Source organism: Varanus komodoensis, unplaced genomic scaffold (assembly GCF_004798865.1).
Source record: "Varanus komodoensis strain SLA01 unplaced genomic scaffold, ASM479886v1 scaffold29_1, whole genome shotgun sequence".
Classification (NCBI taxonomy): Eukaryota; Metazoa; Chordata; class Lepidosauria; order Squamata; family Varanidae; genus Varanus; species Varanus komodoensis.
Window position 1 is genome coordinate 620,041 of NW_025335759.1, and position 21,185 is coordinate 641,225.

The window sequence follows — 21,185 nt, forward strand, 5'->3', positions numbered from 1 at the left end:
GGCTTGTAATTGCTGTGTAGGTTCATATTACTATAAAACAGGGTTAAACAGAAACTGCCCCTGTATTAGCTGAAGGTGTTAGTCTAATCAATCACCTCTCAACCTATTCAGATATTTGGAGATTCTCACTATAACCAAGTACAGGAAGAAGCAAGATGGGGCATTCCTGGGGTTCTGACCCCCTTTTATAATACCAGCCAAGGTCTCCTTCCCTTTTTTAATGAGCACATTTTCTTACTGGCAGGAGGGGTTGCTGCCATACAGGCATCCGCTGGTGCTGAAAACTGAGGGTTCAAAGGAGTTCCGTGTGTTGGGGCTCGAAGAGTTGTCAGTCATACAGAAAAAGGCCACAACCTGCTCTGTCACCCAGGACTACAGAGTGCGAAATAATGAGCTTAAGATACAGGAAAGCAGATTTTGGTGGAACAACAGGAATGAGCAGGAAGAACGATGGCTCCAACTGCCTAGATAGGTTCTCTGTTGCTATTGGTATTCCAGCAGAGACTTGATGTCCCTTTTTCAGGGGTGTTTTAAGCTGGATCCCTGCCCATAGCAGGGGGTTATTGCCGGAAGTCCTAAATGTCTGGGAGTCTCTTTTTCCCATACGTACCTCCTGTGGGGCTGCAGCTAGACTCACAGGGCAAAGGGAAGTCATAGCAGGTGGCAGGTAATGTCAGCATCCCTAGTAATGAAACTGTGCTGGGTGTGGCACTTATCTGATTCCCTGCACTGACTAGACCCCTGGCAACACAAAACACCATTCTAGTTGCACTCAATGTTGCAGGCAACTTTTGTAGCATTCAGAGTACACCAAAACTGACACAATTGTAAGCATGGAGGTGGCAAGGTCTGCTTTAAGGCTATGTTGTCATCTAATTCAGGAGAGAATATTGAAATACTTTGCAAACATGATCGAGGGAGTCCCATGCCCATGGGAAGAAAGAAACAGAAGGGAAACACACAATCCTTAGGAAACAGTAAAAGCAGATCAGGATCAAAGTAGGTGGAGTGAAACAGCTCAAAAGTGGAGAGGCCGCCCACCAGAGGGTGCTGTACTCTTCAACCAGCCTTAATCCCCATTTTAATGATGGGGAGCCTCAGCTCTTTAGTCACTGCATGGCTGAGAAAAAGAATATCCCAGCACTTTCATATTAGGGCAGGTGAAGAATTGGTGGTCAAGATCCTTTGGACTCTTCACATATTCTCCCACTGTTCATCTCGTGCCCAGTTCTAGTTCATGCTTTATTAGCACTGCTTGCTCTGCGAGAACAAGAAACATGAACAAATTGAGCTGTGTTCTAATGTGAAATTTGTGCAAATCTCCAAGTTGGTACAAATTTCCAGGATAGATCAAAGTGGGTTGATTGAGTATATTGAGGACGTTTGTGCAACTGGAAATGGGAGTCAGGAACAGGATGAACATGTGTTTGACAATTTGCAAATACTTTTGGTGAATATTTGCTCACACTCACAGTTTTGAATGGGAAATTGACATATTTGCAAGGAAAGATGTAATTCTTACAGATCCCTGCTTCCACATTGTTCTTTGGTGCATGAGGCCATTATGTTTTGCTAGCCTAAGGGAAGCCCAAAGCCAAACATCTCATGAGCATCTAGGTGGGAGAAGTGAATACGAATTCAATGAATGCAGCAGACAATGAAGTTGGGTGGCTGCTTACACCGTGCCAAAAAGGAAGAAATGCATCACCAGAGGAGAGGACAAAAAAGGACACAAGATTTGCAAAAAAACAAAAACAAAAAACCCTATATTTTAACTATTTCATATGCAAATTTGAAAATGGAAGACTACTATTTAAAAAGACAATACATCTCCCCATAGTGAGAAAAACTGACTAGTAACCTTTGTGCTTCCTGGTTCCCTCTGCTGTCCTGGTGAAGCAGTGGATGGTCAACTTCAATCACCTTTCTTACTATGGTCCTTCACATTTTAAGCATCAACAGTGTTTCAAATAAAGGAAGCCTTCAAACAGAGATCCGTCCTCTGTACAGGACACATTCTCATCATCATAACCTTACATTCGTACCCACCTTTCTTCCTCTTGCAAGGAACCCAAGGTGGTTTGAAAGGTTCTCCCCCTCCCCATTTTATCCTCACAACAATAAACCTGTGAAGCAAGTTAAACTGGAAGTTCATGACTGGCCCAAAGCTACCCAGTGAGCTTCATGGCTGAGTGAGGATGAGCCCCAGTCCAACACTCTACTTGAAGACCACATGACCATTCCAAGCCTCTGAGTGTCTACTCCAAGAGGCAGGGCCAGTTGGCATCCTTGGGTAACTGCTAAGGCCTCAGGGCCCATGGCTGCAGCTGCCATCCAAGCAACACAACAAGGAGAAAACTCTTCCAGAGGATCCACATCCTTGGTGCCACCACCTGTAGAAGCTCTTCTTCCTTCTACATTACACAAAGGGAAAAGGCAGGCAGTCAAGCTACTGCCCCAGTTGGCAGGTAAGCAATGGAAAAATGGGTGGCCAGGAGAAATGGGTGGAAATGAACAGGCAGAATGGGGCAAGATGAGAGCTCTCTTTCTGTCCTTCCATTCTGTGCTGCAGAGGGTGAGGAGCACCTGCTTCTCTGCTGTTGGGGAAACCCCCCAAAAGCCAAAGCTGACCATGCCAACATCTGCAGACTCTATGGACACATGTGCATTATGAGTTTAACCACATAGGCAAGGCTCTTTAGAAAAATCCCAGTCAACCACGGCAGACAGGTTGGGAGGGCCAGCAGCCAAAATCCTGATTAAAACCTTCTCCATGTCAACACCAGTCCCTCATTTGGTTATCAAATGATTCAAACAGCAGGGGGTTGGATCCAATGACCCTCATGGCACCTTCCAACTCTACTAATCTATGATTCTATGAGATGATAGAGAGTGTAGCAAAAGACAAGACTGTACCTAGTTCTTCCTCATTTTAATACAAGCACTTTCTTTATAGAAATCCAATGCTGTCCCCTTTTGGTTTTTGCAGGTAGTGAACCTCACTGTCCCTTTTTCCCCAGTCAATCATAGCCAGCCACAAAAACAGCTAAAGTGAACACTCTGGCACAGCCTGGAAGAAAATGTCTCATCAACCTTGGTGGGACTTTGAACTATGGGTAGTATTAGGATACACATACATTTACTCACTAACACGTTCTCCTGAATTCAATGGAATTTACTCCCAACTAAACATATAAAGGATCATAGTCTCCATTGAATTAAGCTGCCAGCCTGCTTTCAGTTACCTGGAAGTAAGTGCCATAGGATTCAATGGGGCCTATTTCTAAATATCTGTGTATAGGATTGCATGGAAAGGTGTTTTAAATTTCTCTAAGGCTATTCAATATGGATATGTTTCCAGACAGATCTATCATAGATGACCTTGGAATCTCCTCAATGTTAGGTGGGTGGTAACTGCAGACAAGGCCTTTCAGGTTACACCATTGGAACCCAGAAAGTCTTTTAGATCTCTGTGTGGTTTGTCAGTAGATCAGTCTGGAGGAACAAATGGAAATTCCATGGCACTAGGTAAGGTACACAGACCTGAGGTGCTACAACCCTGCAACCCTGTGCAAAAGGAACAAGGGTAGGCCAGAGAGGTATTTTCTCCTTTTCTCCTTTAGCAATCCGAAGGCAAAAGGGGAAAATGGCAAGAGAAGGAAATCTCTTCATTGGTTTCCTGCAGTGTCACATGATAACATGGCTGGGAAAGAAAGGAAGGAGATAACCAGAGAGAGCCATCTTCAGAGCAAATTTCATGGCTTATAAATAGGGTGGCTCTCTTTTTCCCCTAGTAAGGTATACTCCATCCACCATGTGACTTAATTGTACTTACCTCCTTCATGCCATCTGGCTGCAGGCAGGAAGGACTCCTGCCATTCTTTGAAGAGAAACAAAAGGTCAAGGTTTCCATTGTTTTCTACTGACACTCCACTGAGATTATCTGGCTGGGACATTGACACTTGTGAGGGCAGTCTGGCTCTCCAGGGTGCAATTAGAGCTGGCACCTATTGTTATCTGGTCCCCCTTCTGTCGGACTCTCATCTGCTGGCCCTGGATGAGGTCCCCTTGCTCCTTTGCTCACGATAATTGGGCCTTCAAGGAGCCGCCATCCAGATCAGGAGGCTTGATGGCTCTTTTGTACTGGATGCAATAGGTTACTCATAAGTACCACCTGGCCCTGAAAAGCAAACTTGTCACACAAACTCTGGTCCTTCTTTCCAGCTACCATCTCAAACACAGCCAGAATGTCCTCTAAAGTAGGGGTGCAGGATCTCAGCCCTGGAGGGAAGGGCTAATCCAGTCCTCTTGGGATCCCCATCTGGCCTTCCAGGGTTTCCAGCATGACCAACTCCTCTTCCCCTGGCCCCACCCCTTCCCCCTAAACTACTAATCCTCAGTAATTTCCCTTCTTCTGTGCAGTTCCTTCTGCTTCCCTAAGGCCACGTCCCTCTTAGTTAATGCCATTAAGTGCTTTAACTGGCAATGTATTGCTTGATTTAGTATTTTGCCTTTTTGACCACCTCCCATTTGCCATGGATCCCAGGAACTGTCCAAGATGGAAGTCAGCTCTTGGGCTGCAAGAGGCTGTGCATCCCTGCTGTAAAGCTGACAACAGCAATAGGATCAAGAGAAACCTTAAGGTCTGAAGGACTGAAAGAAAACAAGTCAGTGGGCCTAGGTCAATTCAAGCCAGAAGCAAAAATGACAAGACTGAGGTTCCTCATCCTTTGGACACATCATGAGAAGGCAAGACTCACTGGGGAAGACGATCGTGTTTGTAATTGGAGACAAAAGGGAAGACCAAATATGTGATGCATTGAAGCCATAAAGGAAGCCATGGCCTTGAACTTGGAGTTGCTGAGCAGGGCTGTCGCAGACAAGACATTTTGGAGGACTTTTATTCATAGGGTTGCCATGAGTTGGGGACAACAGCTCCACCCCAGATGGGAGAATGACACTTTTCCCAGCAGTGCCTTGGCACGGATTGTGCTAAGCCCAGGCTTGCCTACAATGACAGCCAGTGGCTTTCCAGAGGCTCAAGCAGGCATCCTGGGCAGAAGCGGGTTGGAGCAGATTGCCTGCAGTATCCCCTTCTAGCTATAAGCCTCTTGGATGAGCAGTGGGATGGGAAGGGAAAGAGCTCAGGGCATGCAGAGAAATCAGTCTAGGTACCTGACCCTGGCCTTCTCCCCTTCCCCCTAGCCCAGGTGGATTTCCACTCTCAAAGTGGCAACCAGCACCATTCTTTCCATACTGAGCCTTACAAAAAGTGTGAGGTTCATCCATTGGAATCCTACTACCAAGCTGGAGGACCTCAGTGCCATGACTCTCGAGAATCCTATGTCCTCTGCCTCTGCCAGTGGCAGAAAATGATAGGTTTGCTCCCTGGGCATCCTGAAGCTCCAGCTTCTTCCCTTAAAGGATCAAGATTTCTGCTGCATCAGACCAAAGACTGGTTATGTTCACTGTTCCAAGAGCAGCTAACCAGATTACCCATGGGAAGTCCATAAGCAGGGCATGAGTGCACTGGCACTTATTTATTTATTTATTTAAAACATTTTTATGCCACCCCCATCGCAACAAAGCCTCAGGGCAGCTCACAACAAAAACCAAATACATAAAAATAACAATTAAACAGTAAAAATATTAAAAACTGGTGCATCTCAGCTTAAAAGATTTAAAATCCTATAAATACAAATAAATTAACAATTAAAATGAGTTTTAAATAAAAAGGTCTTAGCCTGGCACTGAAAAACAAATAACGACAGCGCCAGATGGACCTTTCTGTGGAGCGCATTCCATATATGGGGCGCCACCACAGAGAAAGCCCTCCTCTGGGTACTCACCCTCCTAATATCATTCACAGAGGGTTCCTGGAGAAGGGCATCTGTAGCTGATCTCAAGGGGCAGGAGGTCATATATGGATGCAAGCATTCCTTTAGATACCCAGGTCCCAAGCTGTTGAGGGCTTTATAGGTCATAACCAACACCTTGAATTGGGCCCGGACTTCAATCGGCACTTGCCTCCTTGACTTCCCCACCAACTGGTAGACAAAGACATGCAGCCTCCAATATTGGAGGTGATGTAGCCAGCATTCCTTGTAGCCAATGAGAGCCTTAGCCTCCATGTATTTGTCCAATTTCCTCTTAAAGCCATGCACATTCATGACAATCACTACCTCTAACAGATGCCAGAGCCTGGCAATGCACTGTGTGAAGATGTACGGACTTATATCTGTCCCAAATTTCACACTAAAATTCAAAAAATATATATTATGAGAAAAATGAAGACTTCTCCCCAGTCACCTTCTCTGCTCCATGCATAATTTTATATTCCTCTATGATGTCTCTAAATTATTTGTCTTTTTTGAGGCTAACAATCCTCCCCATCATCAATGTCACCTACCAAAAAGAGGCAAGAACTCACAAAGTGAAGTCTGAGTACCCTTCCAGGCTGGGAGCAAGATCAATCAGGCATTCTGCACATAAATCTCACCACTGCACCTTCACAGTGACCGTGCCTTTGCTTTTGATTTGCTCAGCAATTAAGAAAAGAAAAGGCATAATTGGGGAGGTGACATGATCCTTGCTTTGACCCACAGGATAATAGCAGAACAAGGTTTGTGAATCCAGCCAGAGAAGGTCAAGCAAACAACGCATCCTGAGTTGCCTCCCATCAGCAAGAACCAGATGTGGCAAACCCTATATTTACCACACCAAGATTTTAAAAGCTACAGTGATCTTAACTGTCATTCTGCTGTGTGATTCTAGCTATATCTCAGGTAAGATGTCCATTTGCAAAATGAAGTGGGGACTGGGAGGAATCCTTAGGAAAAGGCCCTGTGAGGACATGGTCTTGTCAGATGCAATACAGAGAGGATGAATCACTATTCAGAACTAGGGATGGGTGAATCAGTCTTTTTCTGGTCTGTGTCACTTTTGCATCTGTTCCTTATTAAACCTTAGTAAGAACTACATCTGTTCCTTTCTAAGCCTGATGTCCCATTTCTACAATAATCTGTGATTTTCTTTCTTTAAAAAATCCACACAGCAATGTGTATTTAAATTACTTTGCCTATATTTTGCTACAAAGGATGCATTGTTTAATCTGTTTTTATATACTGTAAGCCACCCAGGAAGGCCTCAGCAGTTATTGGCAGCCTATAAATACAAAATAAATAAATTTCAAAAAATATTTCCATGTGTACACTTCTAAAACTATTCAAAAACAAATCTCCCTTTCTTTGTCGAGAAAGTTTGCTATTGGCATCTTAGCAATTGCAAACCTGATTGCAGGAAGGCAAAACCTCTACCCTGCTGAACCAATTGTACATAGAGGCAAAATGCAGTCTCAGTTCCATCTAGCAGTGGCCAACATCTGTCCACAGCAAGACAAAGATAAATTCCTAGGACTGGGTGGATATGTAGATGGGGAATAGCAATGCCAACGGTGGAGCTCTGGCCTTAGTTTATAAAGCAGGGTGGACCAAACAGAGAAGGTTCTCCCTCTGGTCTGCCCCCAAACCCCACCCCTTGCTGAGCCAAACAGCAAGGACCCAAATTGGATCCCCAAGGTGGACTTGAGGCAGACACTCAGAACAATGTATGGCATTGCAGAAGTTGTCATTCCTCAACTCTGTTTCCTGCCCCCTAAGTGCACAGTGCCTACCCCCATGGAAGAAAGGGCCCAGTGCTTTCACCAGAAGCAGTTGCTATGTTTGGTCTTCTCAGGGCCAGGCTAAGGTCTTGCTGCCTGAAGCAGAGAATCAAATGGTAATCAGCACAACCAAACACAGACATACTAGGACCAACACTCCAAAACAGGAGTGGGCAACTTGAAGCTCTCAAGATGTTTTGGCCTACAACTCCCAACAGCCAAAGATGAGATATGATTGGACTTGTAGGCCAAAACATCTGGAGCTCCATTAGTTGCCTATCCTTGCTTCAAAATGCCTCATTGCACCCTCAGTTCTGCTCTTCATGCATCCTATTAAATTCTGCTGGTTGCCTACACTGACAGCTGCTTCTTGCTGCATTGAAGTGGAGAGGGTAGACTGCCATTTCCCGCAGTGGTTTGTGGAATTGTAGATTTCTGAACCTACCGAAGGACTGTTCCTCCTGTGCCATGTTTTCCTGTAGCACTATCAAAATAAGAACCCTGATAGCCTCTATTAAGAAAAAACAGGCCAAAAAGCATTGCTCAGGCCATGCAATGACACCATTTCTGGAATTGATGGTACAAATCTCTTGAATCTTCTTGTATTTCAAAGACACCAAGTAAGAAAGGCAGGAAATCATGTTTTCAGTACATTTGTAATCACAGCCCCCAAGCAATCATCCATTCCACCCTTTCCTTGTCTGTGCATTTGGATGTAATGATAATATTTTCTTCCCCTTCTGAACTTACTCCCTAATGCTCCAAGCAGTCCCTGAATACATTGGATTTTTTATATTATGAGAAAGGTAGTGCTGTGAGAACAGCACTACCGTTACTTTTTTAAAACCATACTTGCACTATTTGAAAGAAAAGAAATAGCTTTTTGGAGCACGTTTTGGAGAAATCCGCATGGGAAACATTCAAGAGTTTCTTGTGGCTTCGCTTAATTATGAGGTAGCCAAGCAAGGTATGTGTGTCCCATCTTTCACTGTGCACTCGTCTCTCTGGCAGGTTCCTCAGCTTCCCACTCTTCTGTTAAAACATTGGGGAAGACTTTCTCAGATAGGGAAGTGTGGGCAGCCTGGGAAGCTGCAAAGCAGTGGAAAGGCAAAGACAAGGAGATATGCTGGCACCCCTCGGCCAGCTCTCCCACAAGCACCATCCAAATGCCTTTGAAACAGATAATGCACCCTGAGAAACATGCAGGGAAACAGAAGCCTCTTTTATGAAGGAAGAAAACTGGGAGGAGGGCAGTAATTGCGAGGCATATTTGGGCCCAGGACTTGCTCCTCCTCTTCCCCACAACACTGTCCCTCATTACACCTGCCATAGTGCTTCCAGGGAAGCAATTATATCACAAGCATATGCACAGGAGATAATGGAAGATCTCCACAGTTCTGAAGAATGACAGGATTAAGAGCTAGGATTAAGAGCTAAGACAAAATTCCTCAGAAGACTTTTTTCTGAGAAAGATTCTGAAATGTGTTTTTCTCTCTCCAGCAGCCCTAAAATAGAAGGCTACTTTGCAGAATTGTCCTGCATTTTTTACACCGTTTTGCCTCCAAGCAACACACACAATGCTCTGCCATGATGTAACTTATGGAGCACTGTAAAGGTCAAAAAATTGTGGACAAGGTACGAGCATATTAGTGGCTGAAACTTGCTGTGGCAGTGCAAAACAAAACCAAAAACCAAAGCCCTTGGGGAAGGAGACAAAGACAGGAATAAAACTGAGCTGTAACGACTACTAATGGTGAGCCTCTCCTTGGAAAAGCTATTGGAGATGTTATTCTCTCCCTGGTGAAATGCAATGAAATGGTTCCTCACCCTGAATTTCTCTGCCCAGATTAGGGTGGAGAATTTCAAGAGGCTAGCCATGCAATATTGTAGAGAAAACTGACACCAGCTGCACCCCAGGCTGCCCCCACATGGCAACATTTGGCATTATCCACATAAGGTTGGTGCTGACCACCAAGCGATCTCTGTAAAAGAAAAAATCCCGCCTTCTGTGCTTTCAAACGTCCAATTGGCAAGGGATTCCAGCTTCCATTCAGAATGGTACAAGCAGTCTAGTGCTGAAGGGAGTCAAGAAGGAGTGTCCCTTACCCCATTGGCTGGTCCCCTCCCTACCGAGGCTAGAAAACCGAGACTTGGAGTCCAGAATCACAGCGAGGAGCCAGGAATGAAGTAAATCAAGACTGGGAAGACCAAGTCAATCAAGGTAGGAATTTGCCAATATTGTAAGAGGGGGACTGAGGCCATTTCACACAAGCTTGGGAAGCACATGTTCCTCTGAAACAGCCACCATTTCAGACCATCGGTGCAGAAGGGTTGTGCTCCTCTGTACCATCTTTGCACTGTGCTTAATAGGGAGGAATTTCTGGGGTGGGGTGATGGAATACCTGTGAGCATCGTGTGACGAGGTCAACAGCAAGGCCAGTGTTGGGATCAGCATTGATGTATGGTTGCCAAGGCCCACCGTCCTGCAAGGGGCCACATCAAACCATCAGAGCTGCGTGGCCCTTCAGCTCTTCATCTTTTCTGCTGCTGCCTAATGTTTTGCCATCTCTGAGAACAGAGGCAGTTTCAAGAGCAGAGATATGGAGCAGCAGCTCCCACTTGCCTTGAGCATTCCCTCTAGCTTACGGTGCAGGTTGCAGCCAGAGGGAACGGACACACAAAAGGCAAATCGTGGCACTGGTAGGCCTACTGGGAGATCCTGTCCAAGGCTCCTCCAATGCTGGAGCCACTACTTATATGACAACTCCATGCCCAAGCTCTCTGGGCCTTTTCCTTTCTCTTTTTCACTGTTCATTGGATGGAGAAACTTCTCAATACCGTTTCAGTCAAGGCAGCTGCAGGAAAAGGTTGTGCTTCTGGCCAAGCCCTTTCTGACATGCTGAGCCAAGAGCAATTGACATTCAGTTTGTGTTGCAAGGTGGACAAGAAAAAATCTATGCTCACAGCACTCATGTACAAGCTCTGCCATCTGCAAGGGAAAGTGCTCCACCCACTCAGTTTCTAGGAATTCTCACACACCCCACAGATCACCCATTCAGCAGGGTTTCCAGGCTCTGTATAAGATTTTCCAAGGAGGGAAGAGGGCAAGGGAGTCTGTTAATGACAGCATAAATCCTGGTCTAATCTATTGTCTTCTTGATTAAATTGCATTAGCACATGTGTGATTCATGAGTCTGGCAACATTGCTGCAGCAACATCACAGGGATGGCATTAAAGACATGAGCTGCTACACGGGTGCATTCCTCTTGCCTGCCAGGTTCCACTTCTGAATCAGACCTGAATCTGAATTGCGCCATGTGCCACTGTCCACAGGGATGGTGAATCAGTCTACTCCCAGTCTGCATCAATTTTGAATTAATTCAGTTGTTTGCCTCCTCCTGCATTTTCTCTAAACTGCATCTATTTTTCCACTTTACTTAAGAAGCAACTGTTTGTACAGAGCTTTTGTTCATTTATGTGGATCTGGATGTAATTTGAGTTGTGAACTGCATCACAGCATGTAGAGAAATGTGCAGCATGAAGAATAACTATTTCTATCTACTTATTAGCCTAGAAAGTGCAGATTAGATCAATCGGCTTAAAAAATACACCTTAAGCAATGTTCTCCCCATCCCTAATAACATTTGGCATCACACTGAAAATCCCCTGAAAATTAAACCCACATATTAGATTGCTAGATATTTAGAAAACTTACAGGCAGGGCAAGGAACAATTTCTGTTATTTCTGCTAAAGATAACTGCTGTCAGGAGAAAATTAGTGTACAGTATGGGATTTTTGATCTCTTGCTCTCCTACTGCCTTCCACCAAAGGACCTTTTTTTTTTAAAGGAAAGCAAGCATATGACAATTATATGGGTTCTTGAACCTTACAGTAGCTTTGTCTTGGTGAAAACTGCTTCTGCAGCTTAGAGCACCAAATGTTTGCCAGTCCCCTCAAAAGTTCCATCCTCAAAATTTGTTCTTGGGGGTTGGGGCCCCTCTGGAAGAGGAAGAGTTATGCCATGGAAAGCTAAACTGGGCATAGATGATTGGGCAACCCCCCTTTGGGGGGGATGCTTGGATTGTGTGTTGACTTTTAAGCCTTTTCTGGGCTAAATTGCATGTTGCCTTGGAAGGTCTTTCTGGGCTGAGTGGTACCCAGAAATCAAAATACTTGCACACTAAATTTGGGCATACTTTCTAGTGCAACTCGTACACTCAAACAGAAAAAGGAATTGACCAGGAATTGAGGGATGCATGAGCCATGAGAACGTTAAGTTCTGAGTTGCACCTCAAAGCTCATTCTGCCACATTTCTACTCCTGGTTGTGATTTCCCCCAGCTCTGCTCAAATGGGCAAGTGGACATTCGGGTGAAAAAGTCTTAAAAGGTGCACTCAAAAGCATGTTTTCCACTATTGATGAAGGCATCCCAAAATGTGCATTTTGCAAATGAACATCAGAAGCTCAGGAATGGGTGAGTGTTGCCTGTAAAATGCACCTATTTTTGTACTCATGTTCATGGGTGTGAACAGGACAAGTTGCAGTCTTAAACTTACAGAGCACATTAGAATTCTCAACCACTGGAAGACTTGGAACCCAAACCATCTCCTTGGGTGATGGCCCTTCTCTCCTACAAAAGTCAAGCACTTGATTCTGTTTCTGGAAATAGGTAAAGCACTCAGAGAAAATATGATCCCTCTGAAAGTGCTTTCTACTAGCACTATGCCACCACTGGTTCCAACCTTATGCCATAAGTGCACTCCTATGGCAAAAAGGAATGGTTTTGTCTTTTCTGATCCATTTGGAATGGGGCTGGGGCTTCTACATGAGGCCTATTCCCCTTACCCATTTCCAAATTTTTACTTGGAAGCAGGATGACATAATCCACCTCTTGCGACCTGCATATTTTCCCATCACTTCTTTCCCCTCTTACTGGGGAAAACCCACTCAAGAAGACAAGACAGAATAACTGCACAGCATCCTTTCATTCGTGACTCTAGGACCTCTCCATCTGAGAGAACCCTATGTTTCATAGATTAATCCTGTGCAAGTTTAGGCAGAAAAAAGGCATAAGTGGCTGGGATATGCTGAGAATTGTGGAGCTTATCTCTGTCTAGACTTGCATAAGTTTGCACCTTAAGCAACACTACAATTAAGATCTGGGGTCTGCCCAATTTGCCATCAACCACCAAAAGAGGGTCAGTTAGAGGCACAAGAAGGGCCTTCACGGTGGTGTTCTCCCTCCTCATTATGAAACAAGCTCCCCATTGAGGCCCTCCTGGTGCCAACCCTAATATCGTTTCAGCACCAGGTTTAGAACATCCTCTATGACAGGACATCTAATTAGCTTTAATGTTAAATTGGTGTACAAGGTCAATCACTTAATAGGTCTTGCAATTTAATGTCTGTTAATTCCTTTAGCTTTTAACATTTGCTTTTAAATTTTGTGCTAGAATAATATGATGTTTTATTGTTATCTGTATTTTATAGTACAGTGTTCTTCTGTTGGAAACCACCCTGAGAGGCTATAGGTTGGTAAAGAAATAAAATATGATAATATCAATGCCATTAATAGATGCATCAGTGAGGAGCTGTGGCATCTGGTCTGCCAAACTTTTAATTGGCTTTTCTGCCTCTGACATGCTTATGTCACAGCGGATCCAAAGAAAACACGAATGATGGTCTTTTCTTCTAACAATTAATGGAAGTTCAGTGACCGTTGAAGTCTTTCCACCCATTCTTCAATACCTCAGAAAGGCAACTGTACCAGGAGCAAAATGGTCTGGAAATGTGACTCAGTGGAATGCATCTTCACTCAGAAGCAACAATTTGAATTTTCTGCTAGATGTGTTAAGAATCTTCACCTCAGTGGCTGAAACTTGGTGGAAGAACTCACTGGAAGGACAGAATTGTCCCCTATACAATCTGCCCATGCATTCCGATACACTTATTGTCCTTTTTTATGTTGTAGGCTGAAGGACTGCCAAAATGTTGCTTCTGTGGGCCTGGAGTGCTCTGTGCGGTAAGTATGGTCATGATTGCATTTATATGGATGGGATAACAGGACAGTAACCAGAATGACAGCATGCTCATCTGAATACATGTTGCAAAATGCAGTGTGGGGATATGACAGACTAAGCTGAGAGAGAGAGAATGGAAAGAGAGATGGGGTTTGGGAATTCTTACTTCTGAGATTGTAGAGCACACATAAACATACCCAAATACTTTATACATGTATTCCTAGATTCTATGGAAAGTATAATATCCTTAAAGTATTTTAAAGTATGGAACATTGACTCAGGACATCCAGTAACATCCATTTTTTTCAAAGTTCCTATTTCTAAATGCTGTGATGTTATTCACTGTCATGACCATGAAGAGAAAAAACCCCCAAAAGGGTTCAAGGTAAAAAGGCTGGATTATGTTCAAGGCCTAAGGCTATGCATTCTCTGTTTATGTGGAATTTAGAAAGAGGGGCAGTGGGAAATGATACACTGCTAACAAACCCTAAGTACAGGTTCTGCCATTCAACAAGAGCTGGAGGGTGATAGTGCTGATTCAAAGCCAAGCACCTAAGGAAAGCTAGATGCAATCTTGCCATATGATCCATGGATGCAACTGTGAGGAACTTGGGCCCACAGACCAATTCCTGCCCTCCGAGGTCTTCCTAGATAACTGCACTCTTTTCTGCCTTTGCCTTCTTTCCCTGAGCACGGATTGGCTTGTTTGTTTTTGCAGTTCTTCTCCTTTCTAAAATGTCTGAAATTTAATTTTTGCTGCACCTTCACAATTATAGGGAATTTTTGATTGGGAAGCCAAGCAGCTGCATGAGCCTAACTTCTAACACCTCCTGCAAGGAGTCTGCTCAAAGCAATGCTGGCTGGGGAGGGAGAAGGAGAGCAAAAAAAAAAAAAAAAAGCCATGGCCCCTGCCACTATAGTCTCTGCCCCTCCTTATTGCTTGCTCACTCTCACCACAAGCATATAGTCCCTGACAGATTATCTCCAAAGGACTGCAGCCCAGAACAGAAAAATGTGATATCCCTTGCCCTTCCAGCTTGACTGATCAAGCTTTAATTTGACCTCCTCCAGTTTCTTACCAACAGCAGGTACCTGAATAGCTTCCTTGGATTTAAATGGGAAGGAGAGTTGGGTCTCATTATCAGCATACTGGTGACCCAGAGTTTCCAAAGCGCCAGACAAAACCTCTCAGCAGCTTCCTGCATATATATGGGAGATAAGATTGAAGTCTGTGAGACCCCACAGGCCTGTAGCCATGGCATTCAGCACAACCCACCCCACCCCTTCTACCACCTTCAGAGATTGCTCCTCCCTGAAGGACCAGAGCTGCCATCTAACAAAGCCTATCAGTCCCATCTGAGATGCCTTGAAAGGATAGCATGTTAAAGGATACTGAAGGTCTCCAAAAGGCCCAGCAGAACCAGCAGAGATGCACTTCCACAGCATAGATTGCCCAGTCTACCAAGGTGACCCAAGCAGTCTGTCCCTTAAGCAGGCTTAAATCCAGATTGAAATGGAACCAGGAGTTCCATCCCATCCTGGGATCACGAAGTTACCACATGGTCCAGGACCATACTCAAGAATGGAATGCCAGAAACCAGCCAGAAAGTATTCAATTCTGTAGGGTCCAAGTATTTATTTTTTTTTAAAGTTCTTAGCAATGTCTCCTTTATGCAAAACAGAATCACACCTTACCTTAAAGAAACATTAACTATTTATTTATTTATAAAATTTGTATGCCATCCTATTACTTGTATCTCTGGATGGTTTAAAGCATAGATAAATTGACCATCCACACTGGCTGCAAATTAATAAAATACAACAATAAAATTCAATATTAAAACATATTAAATTTTGATTAAATAAAAATGTCTTAACCTGGCGCCAAAAAACATATAATGACGGCACCAGGCAGACCTCTCTGGGGAGTGCATTCCATAGTCACGGCGCCACTGCAGAGAAGGCCCTCCTCCGGGTACTCTGTCTCCTAACATCTTTCACAGAGGGTTCCCGGAGGAGGGCTTCTGTTGCCGATCTGAGGTGGAGGGAGGGCAAATAGGAAAAAAGGCATTCCTTTAGGTATCCTGGTCCCAAGCCATTTAGGTCTTTAAAGGTGATAACCAGCAACTTGAATTGAGCCCGGACTTCGATGGGAAGCCAATGGAGCTGATAGAGGACTGGAGTTATATGAGAATAATGCCCAGTCCCCGACAGCATCTTGGTAGCTCTATTTTGAACCATCCGGACTGTCTTCAAGGGCAGCCCCACATAAAGTGCATTACAGAAACCCAACCAGGAAGTAACCAATGCATGTGTTACTGTTGCTAGGCAATCCTCCTCCAGGTAGGGACGCAGCTGATACATTAGCTGAAGCTGGAGCAAAGCGCTCCTCGCCACTGCTGTCACTTGGGCTTCCAAGGACAGCTCCAGGTCAAGGAGCACTCCCAAGCTGTGGACTCTATCCTTTAGAGGGAGTGCAACCCCGTCCAGGGCAGGGCCCAAGTCACCCACCCAGGACCTTGAATCACCTACCAACAGAACCTCCGTCTTATCTGGATTGAGCTTCAGTTTACAGCTACTGTCCTTACTATCTCAGCTAGCTGGTTCTCTACACACAGCTGTTTGTATAAACCAGGATGTACAAAGTAGCATACAAGTGACCCTCTCCAGGCTACATAAATGGAAAACTAGCCATTATACCTGGGCAATAAGAGTCAAAACCATATCCAGACAACCTGTATCAGCCATGAGCAAAACAGGAATTTGGCCTATAAAGTTGTTTTATTCTTCTGTTGCTGTCAGAGTCCAGGGCGCAGACAGTGGAACAACAGGTACAGGCACCAGGATCTGGCCAACCAAACCAATGTCCAAACACTAAGCCTAGTACAGTTCAGCGATCCAAACAGGGCAAGCACCGTCCAGTAAACAATAACATAGTCTGGGCAGGCCAGAAGTCAGAAAAGCAAGTCAACAAGAGGTAAAACCTAGAGACCAAGGTAGGAGCAAAGCCCAGGATCAAGCACTCCAGCAACACCAACCAGGAAGCAGTCAGGAAACCTTCATTACTGAGGCCACTTCTAGAAGGGGGACCCACTTCTTAAATAGCTTTTCCCCAGGGCTCCCAGGTGGTGCTCATGAAGGTCCTGAAAGCTGCAGCAGAGCCTGGGACCAATCCTGCAACTACCAGGGCTGTTATTCAGGCATTTGGCCAGCAGGAGGAGCCCTGAAGCTGCCCAGATCCTGACAGTCACCCTGTGTTTTATCTGTATTTTGCTGTAACACTTTTTAACTGTCTACTATTTATACATGCTGTTCTTGGATTTTGAGATTCTTTTGTATGGTTTGATATTTCACTTGTTATGATGGATTTTACTATTGTAAAATACCCCTTGGAGATGTTTTATTGAAAGGTGAGGTAAAAAAGCAATGAAAAAAAGGACTATACCATAGGAATTGAACCTTTCAACCTGATGGCCGACTTCCACTTGAGAGAAGTTTTCAGATTCATGGTCCAGGCTTTCAGGGGTTTTCAGTATTGGATGTTTTTCTGCTTCTCCCCAGTAATGCACATCTGTTTTCTTGCAGTTCTGCCTCTGATGAGCCCTTTTCCCAACACCTGCGGTGGAATAACCTGTGGAACAGGCTATGCGTGCAGCATTAAGCACAACCAGCCACAGTGCATCCCAGAGCCTCAGAGCTGCAGCGCCTTCCAATGCCCAGAGGGGACTCTGTGCGAGATGGTCGAGAGCCTGCCCACATGCATGCCATACACACCGTCTTGTCATCATGTCCAGTGTAAAGAAGGGACAGTATGTGACCTAGCAGAGGGCTTCCCTAAATGTGTGCCAATTCCTCGGTCATGTGCTGACATTCATTGCAAAGAAGGTACCACCTGTGCGGTCACTAACAATTGGCCGCAATGTATCCCAGCACCTGCGTCCTGCCAAAACTTCAGATGCGATCCAGGAATGGTGTGCAAACTCGTAAATGGACAGCCCCAGTGTATGCCCAGCAAGCCTTCCTGTCACCAAGTCCAGTGCAAAGATGAGACCATATGCGAAATTGTTCACGGCCAGCCTAAATGTGTCCCAGCACCAGCATCGTGTGGGGTCATACTGTGCAACAAAGGAGCCATGTGTGAGATGGTCAATGGCCGGCCAAAGTGCGTCCCTCTGCCACCATCTTGCCTGCAGGTTGAATGCAGGCAAGGGATGGTGTGTGATATTGTCGAAGGCTGGCCAAAATGTATCCCAGGACCAACATGTGAGAATTTAAATTGTGAAGCCGGCACCGAATGCAAGACTGTGAATGGCTTGCCCATATGTGCACCCACCCCACCTTCCTGTAACAACATTCACTGCAAACCAGGGACTCTCTGTGAGATCGTCAATGGCAAGCCCGTGTGCATACCCATTCCGCCCTCCTGCAACACCGTCCATTGCCAAGAAGGAATGATCTGCGAGAGCATCGACAATGTGCCCAGGTGTGTCCCTTCCATAACGTCCTGTGACAAAATCCAGTGCACAGTGGGTACGGTCTGTGAGATGGTGAATGATTGGCCCATGTGTGTGCCCATTCCACGCTCCTGCGAGACAATTGTTTGCAAAAGGGGCACGGTATGTGACATTGTCAATGGCTGGCCAACATGCGTTCCTGACCTGCCAACGTCTTGTGCATCTGTTGTTTGCAGAGAAGATGCCGTGTGTGAAATGGTCAATGGGCTACCCACTTGCATCCCCATGCCACTTTCCTGTGAAAGATACACCTGCAGGCCGGAAACCATTTGTGAAGTCATGAATGGATGGCCTACTTGTGTGCCCAGGCCATCTTCCTGCCAGCAAATAGAGTGCACACAAGGGACAGTTTGCAAAATCATTGACAGTTGGCCCAAATGTGTTCCCATTGCTACCACCTGTGCAAAGATGCAGTGTAAAGAAGGAACCATCTGTGAAGCAGCTAATGGTCAGCCAAAGTGTGTTCCAGTTCCCCGCTCCTGTCAAGATATCTATTGCAGGCTGGGGACGATTTGCCAAATTGTTGAAGGCTGGCCCAGATGCACGCCAATCGCACCCTCCTGTGACAAAATCCACTGCAGAGAGAAGAGCACTTGCAAAATGATTGACGGGTGGCCTCAGTGTGTGCCCATTCCACCCTCTTGTGACAAACTAGGTTGCAAAGATGGAACCACTTGTGAAATAATTGATGACTGGCCCATGTGTGTTCCCATCCCAGCTTCCTGCGACAAAATCCAGTGCAGAGAAGGGACTCTTTGTGAAATGGTTGATGGGTGGCCCACCTGTCATCTTATCCCAATCTCCTGTGAAAAAGTCAGCTGCAACGTGGGGACAGTATGTGAGATATATAATGGACAACCAAGATGTATCCCCATCTCACCTTCCTGTGACAATTTCCCATGCCGTGCTGGGACAGTTTGTCAGATCAGCAATGGCTGGCCCCAGTGTGTTTCCATTCCTGTCCCAGTCCAGCCCTCTTGTGAAAGCTTCAACTGCAGTGTTGGGACCGTGTGTGAGATATATGGTGGACAGCCAACATGCATTCCCATCTCGCCTTCTTGTGACAGATTCCAGTGCAGTGCTGGGACAGTTTGCCAGATCAGCAATGGCTGGCCCCAGTGTGTTTCCATTCCTGTCCCAGTCCAGCCCTCTTGTGAAAGCTTCAACTGCAGTGTTGGGACCGTGTGTGAGATATACGGTGGACAGCCAACATGCATTCCCATCTCGCCTTTTTGTGACAGATTCCAGTGCAGTGCTGGGACAGTTTGCCAGATCACTAATGGTTGGCCCCAGTGTGTTCCCATCCCATCTTGTGGAAATGTCACCTGCAATGTAGGAACCATATGTCAAATGGTTTCTGGCTGGCCCCAGTGTGTTCCGACCCCATCCTCCTGTGACCAGTTCAGCTGCAGAGTGGGCACTGTCTGTGAAACTGTGAATGGCTGGCCCCAGTGCATTCCTGTAACAAGCTTCTGTGGGATTACCCATTGTCGAAGCGGATATGAATGCCAGATTATAGATGGCAGACCCAGATGTGTAGCCACAGCACAATTATGTCGCAGGATTCAGTGCAGAGAGGGGACTGTCTGCAAGGTTGTAAGTGGTTCTGCCAGGTGTGCCCCCATCTTGCCCACCCAACCAGTCTGCTGGGCTTCTGGTCATCCCCACTACCATACCTTTGATGGACACAGCTATGACTTCCAGGGCACCTGTACTTACACAGTGATCAAGACTTGCAAGCCCAGTTCCACGCTACCATTCTTCCACATCTTTACCAAGAGCCAGAAGAGGCTCCCCTTCTCTTTTGTCAACCAGGTCACCATCACTGTCTACAGCTACAACATCACAATGGTCAAGTATGAATACGGCCTTGTCAGAGTAAGAACCAATTTCTGTGTTCTCCTTTAAACTAAGAGAAGTGTTTGTTTGTGTTGTTCTCCAAAGAACTACAAGGGGAATAGTATTTATTGGTTTTCAAGGAAGTGGTGCAGTATGAAGAGGTTGGCAGCTTGTATCTCTTCAAATGTTTCGATCTTCAGCTCTCATGATCCCTCACAATTGGCTATGCTGGCTGTGGCTGTTGGAAATTGTAAGCCAAAACTCCTGCACAGCCACAAGTTCCAGACTCCAGTGGCATGGAGTATGGCTCTTTGGCATGCCATTCCTATTTCTATTCCATTCCTCATCCCTGCATATTTTCCATACCGTCCCTACCAAGACTAAGCCAGCATCTCTTCCTTTAAATTTAGTTCCCTTCCCCTCTGTTTAGGGGATTTCCCTAAGAACCTGCTACTTGAATCTTTTTTTCAGCTGCTAATACCATAAATAGCTAGAAATGTCTGCATGCAAAGTAGGGATGGAAAAACAGGTAAAGTTCTAGATTGCCAGAATTCTTTGGACGTCAGCTCGCTGCTCATCTTGTGCCCAATTTCTCTCATGTTTGCAATCTCGAGTCACTCTGCACCAGCAGGAAAATAGTGCAAACCAATCCGTGATCAGATATGAAATTTGAGCAAATCGGTGTATATTTCCTCATTTGCTCACCTTCCATGGCTTCAGTCTGCAGGGAAAATTTGTGCAAATTAAGAAATGTGTGCACAATCAGACTAGAAAAGTCCTATAAACCAAGCACATGCCCATGCCTGGCAACTGGCAAACATTTTCAGCAAATGTACTTAGGATGACGTTTGAGGGTTCAAACAAGGTATGCTCACATTTTGCAAGCAAAATACAAAGTTCTTATATTTGCTGAATGCAAAGCATGTACTACAGACCCTCTGTCCAACAGCAAGGTTGTTTCCATATGGTTGTAAGCCGCAAGATCACAAATGACTGAAAGGTTATTAGTCAAGGCTATATCATGGTTGTTGCGTAGTTTCTGAAAGAGAAATGTGGACTCACTAAGCACATTTAAAGCTTTGATGTGTCATTTCAGTGCTGCTCATTCAGAGTATGTAAACTCATCCAAATACAATGACTACTTTTATCTG

The 21,185-nt window shown here is 45.2% G+C and overlaps 1 protein-coding gene across 1 annotated transcript in view; it reads left to right on the forward strand.

Annotated features, from left to right (window-relative positions):
- LOC123026026 (IgGFc-binding protein-like) overlaps window positions 1–21,185 on the forward strand; it is a 41,142-nt gene that overhangs the window by 3,495 nt on the left and 16,462 nt on the right. Inside the window, exon 2 of the mRNA XM_044435260.1 lies at window positions 17,267–20,073. Within this exon, the coding sequence (XP_044291195.1) occupies window positions 17,267–20,073 (2,807 nt within the window). The remainder of the gene's footprint in view (window positions 1–17,266; window positions 20,074–21,185) is intronic.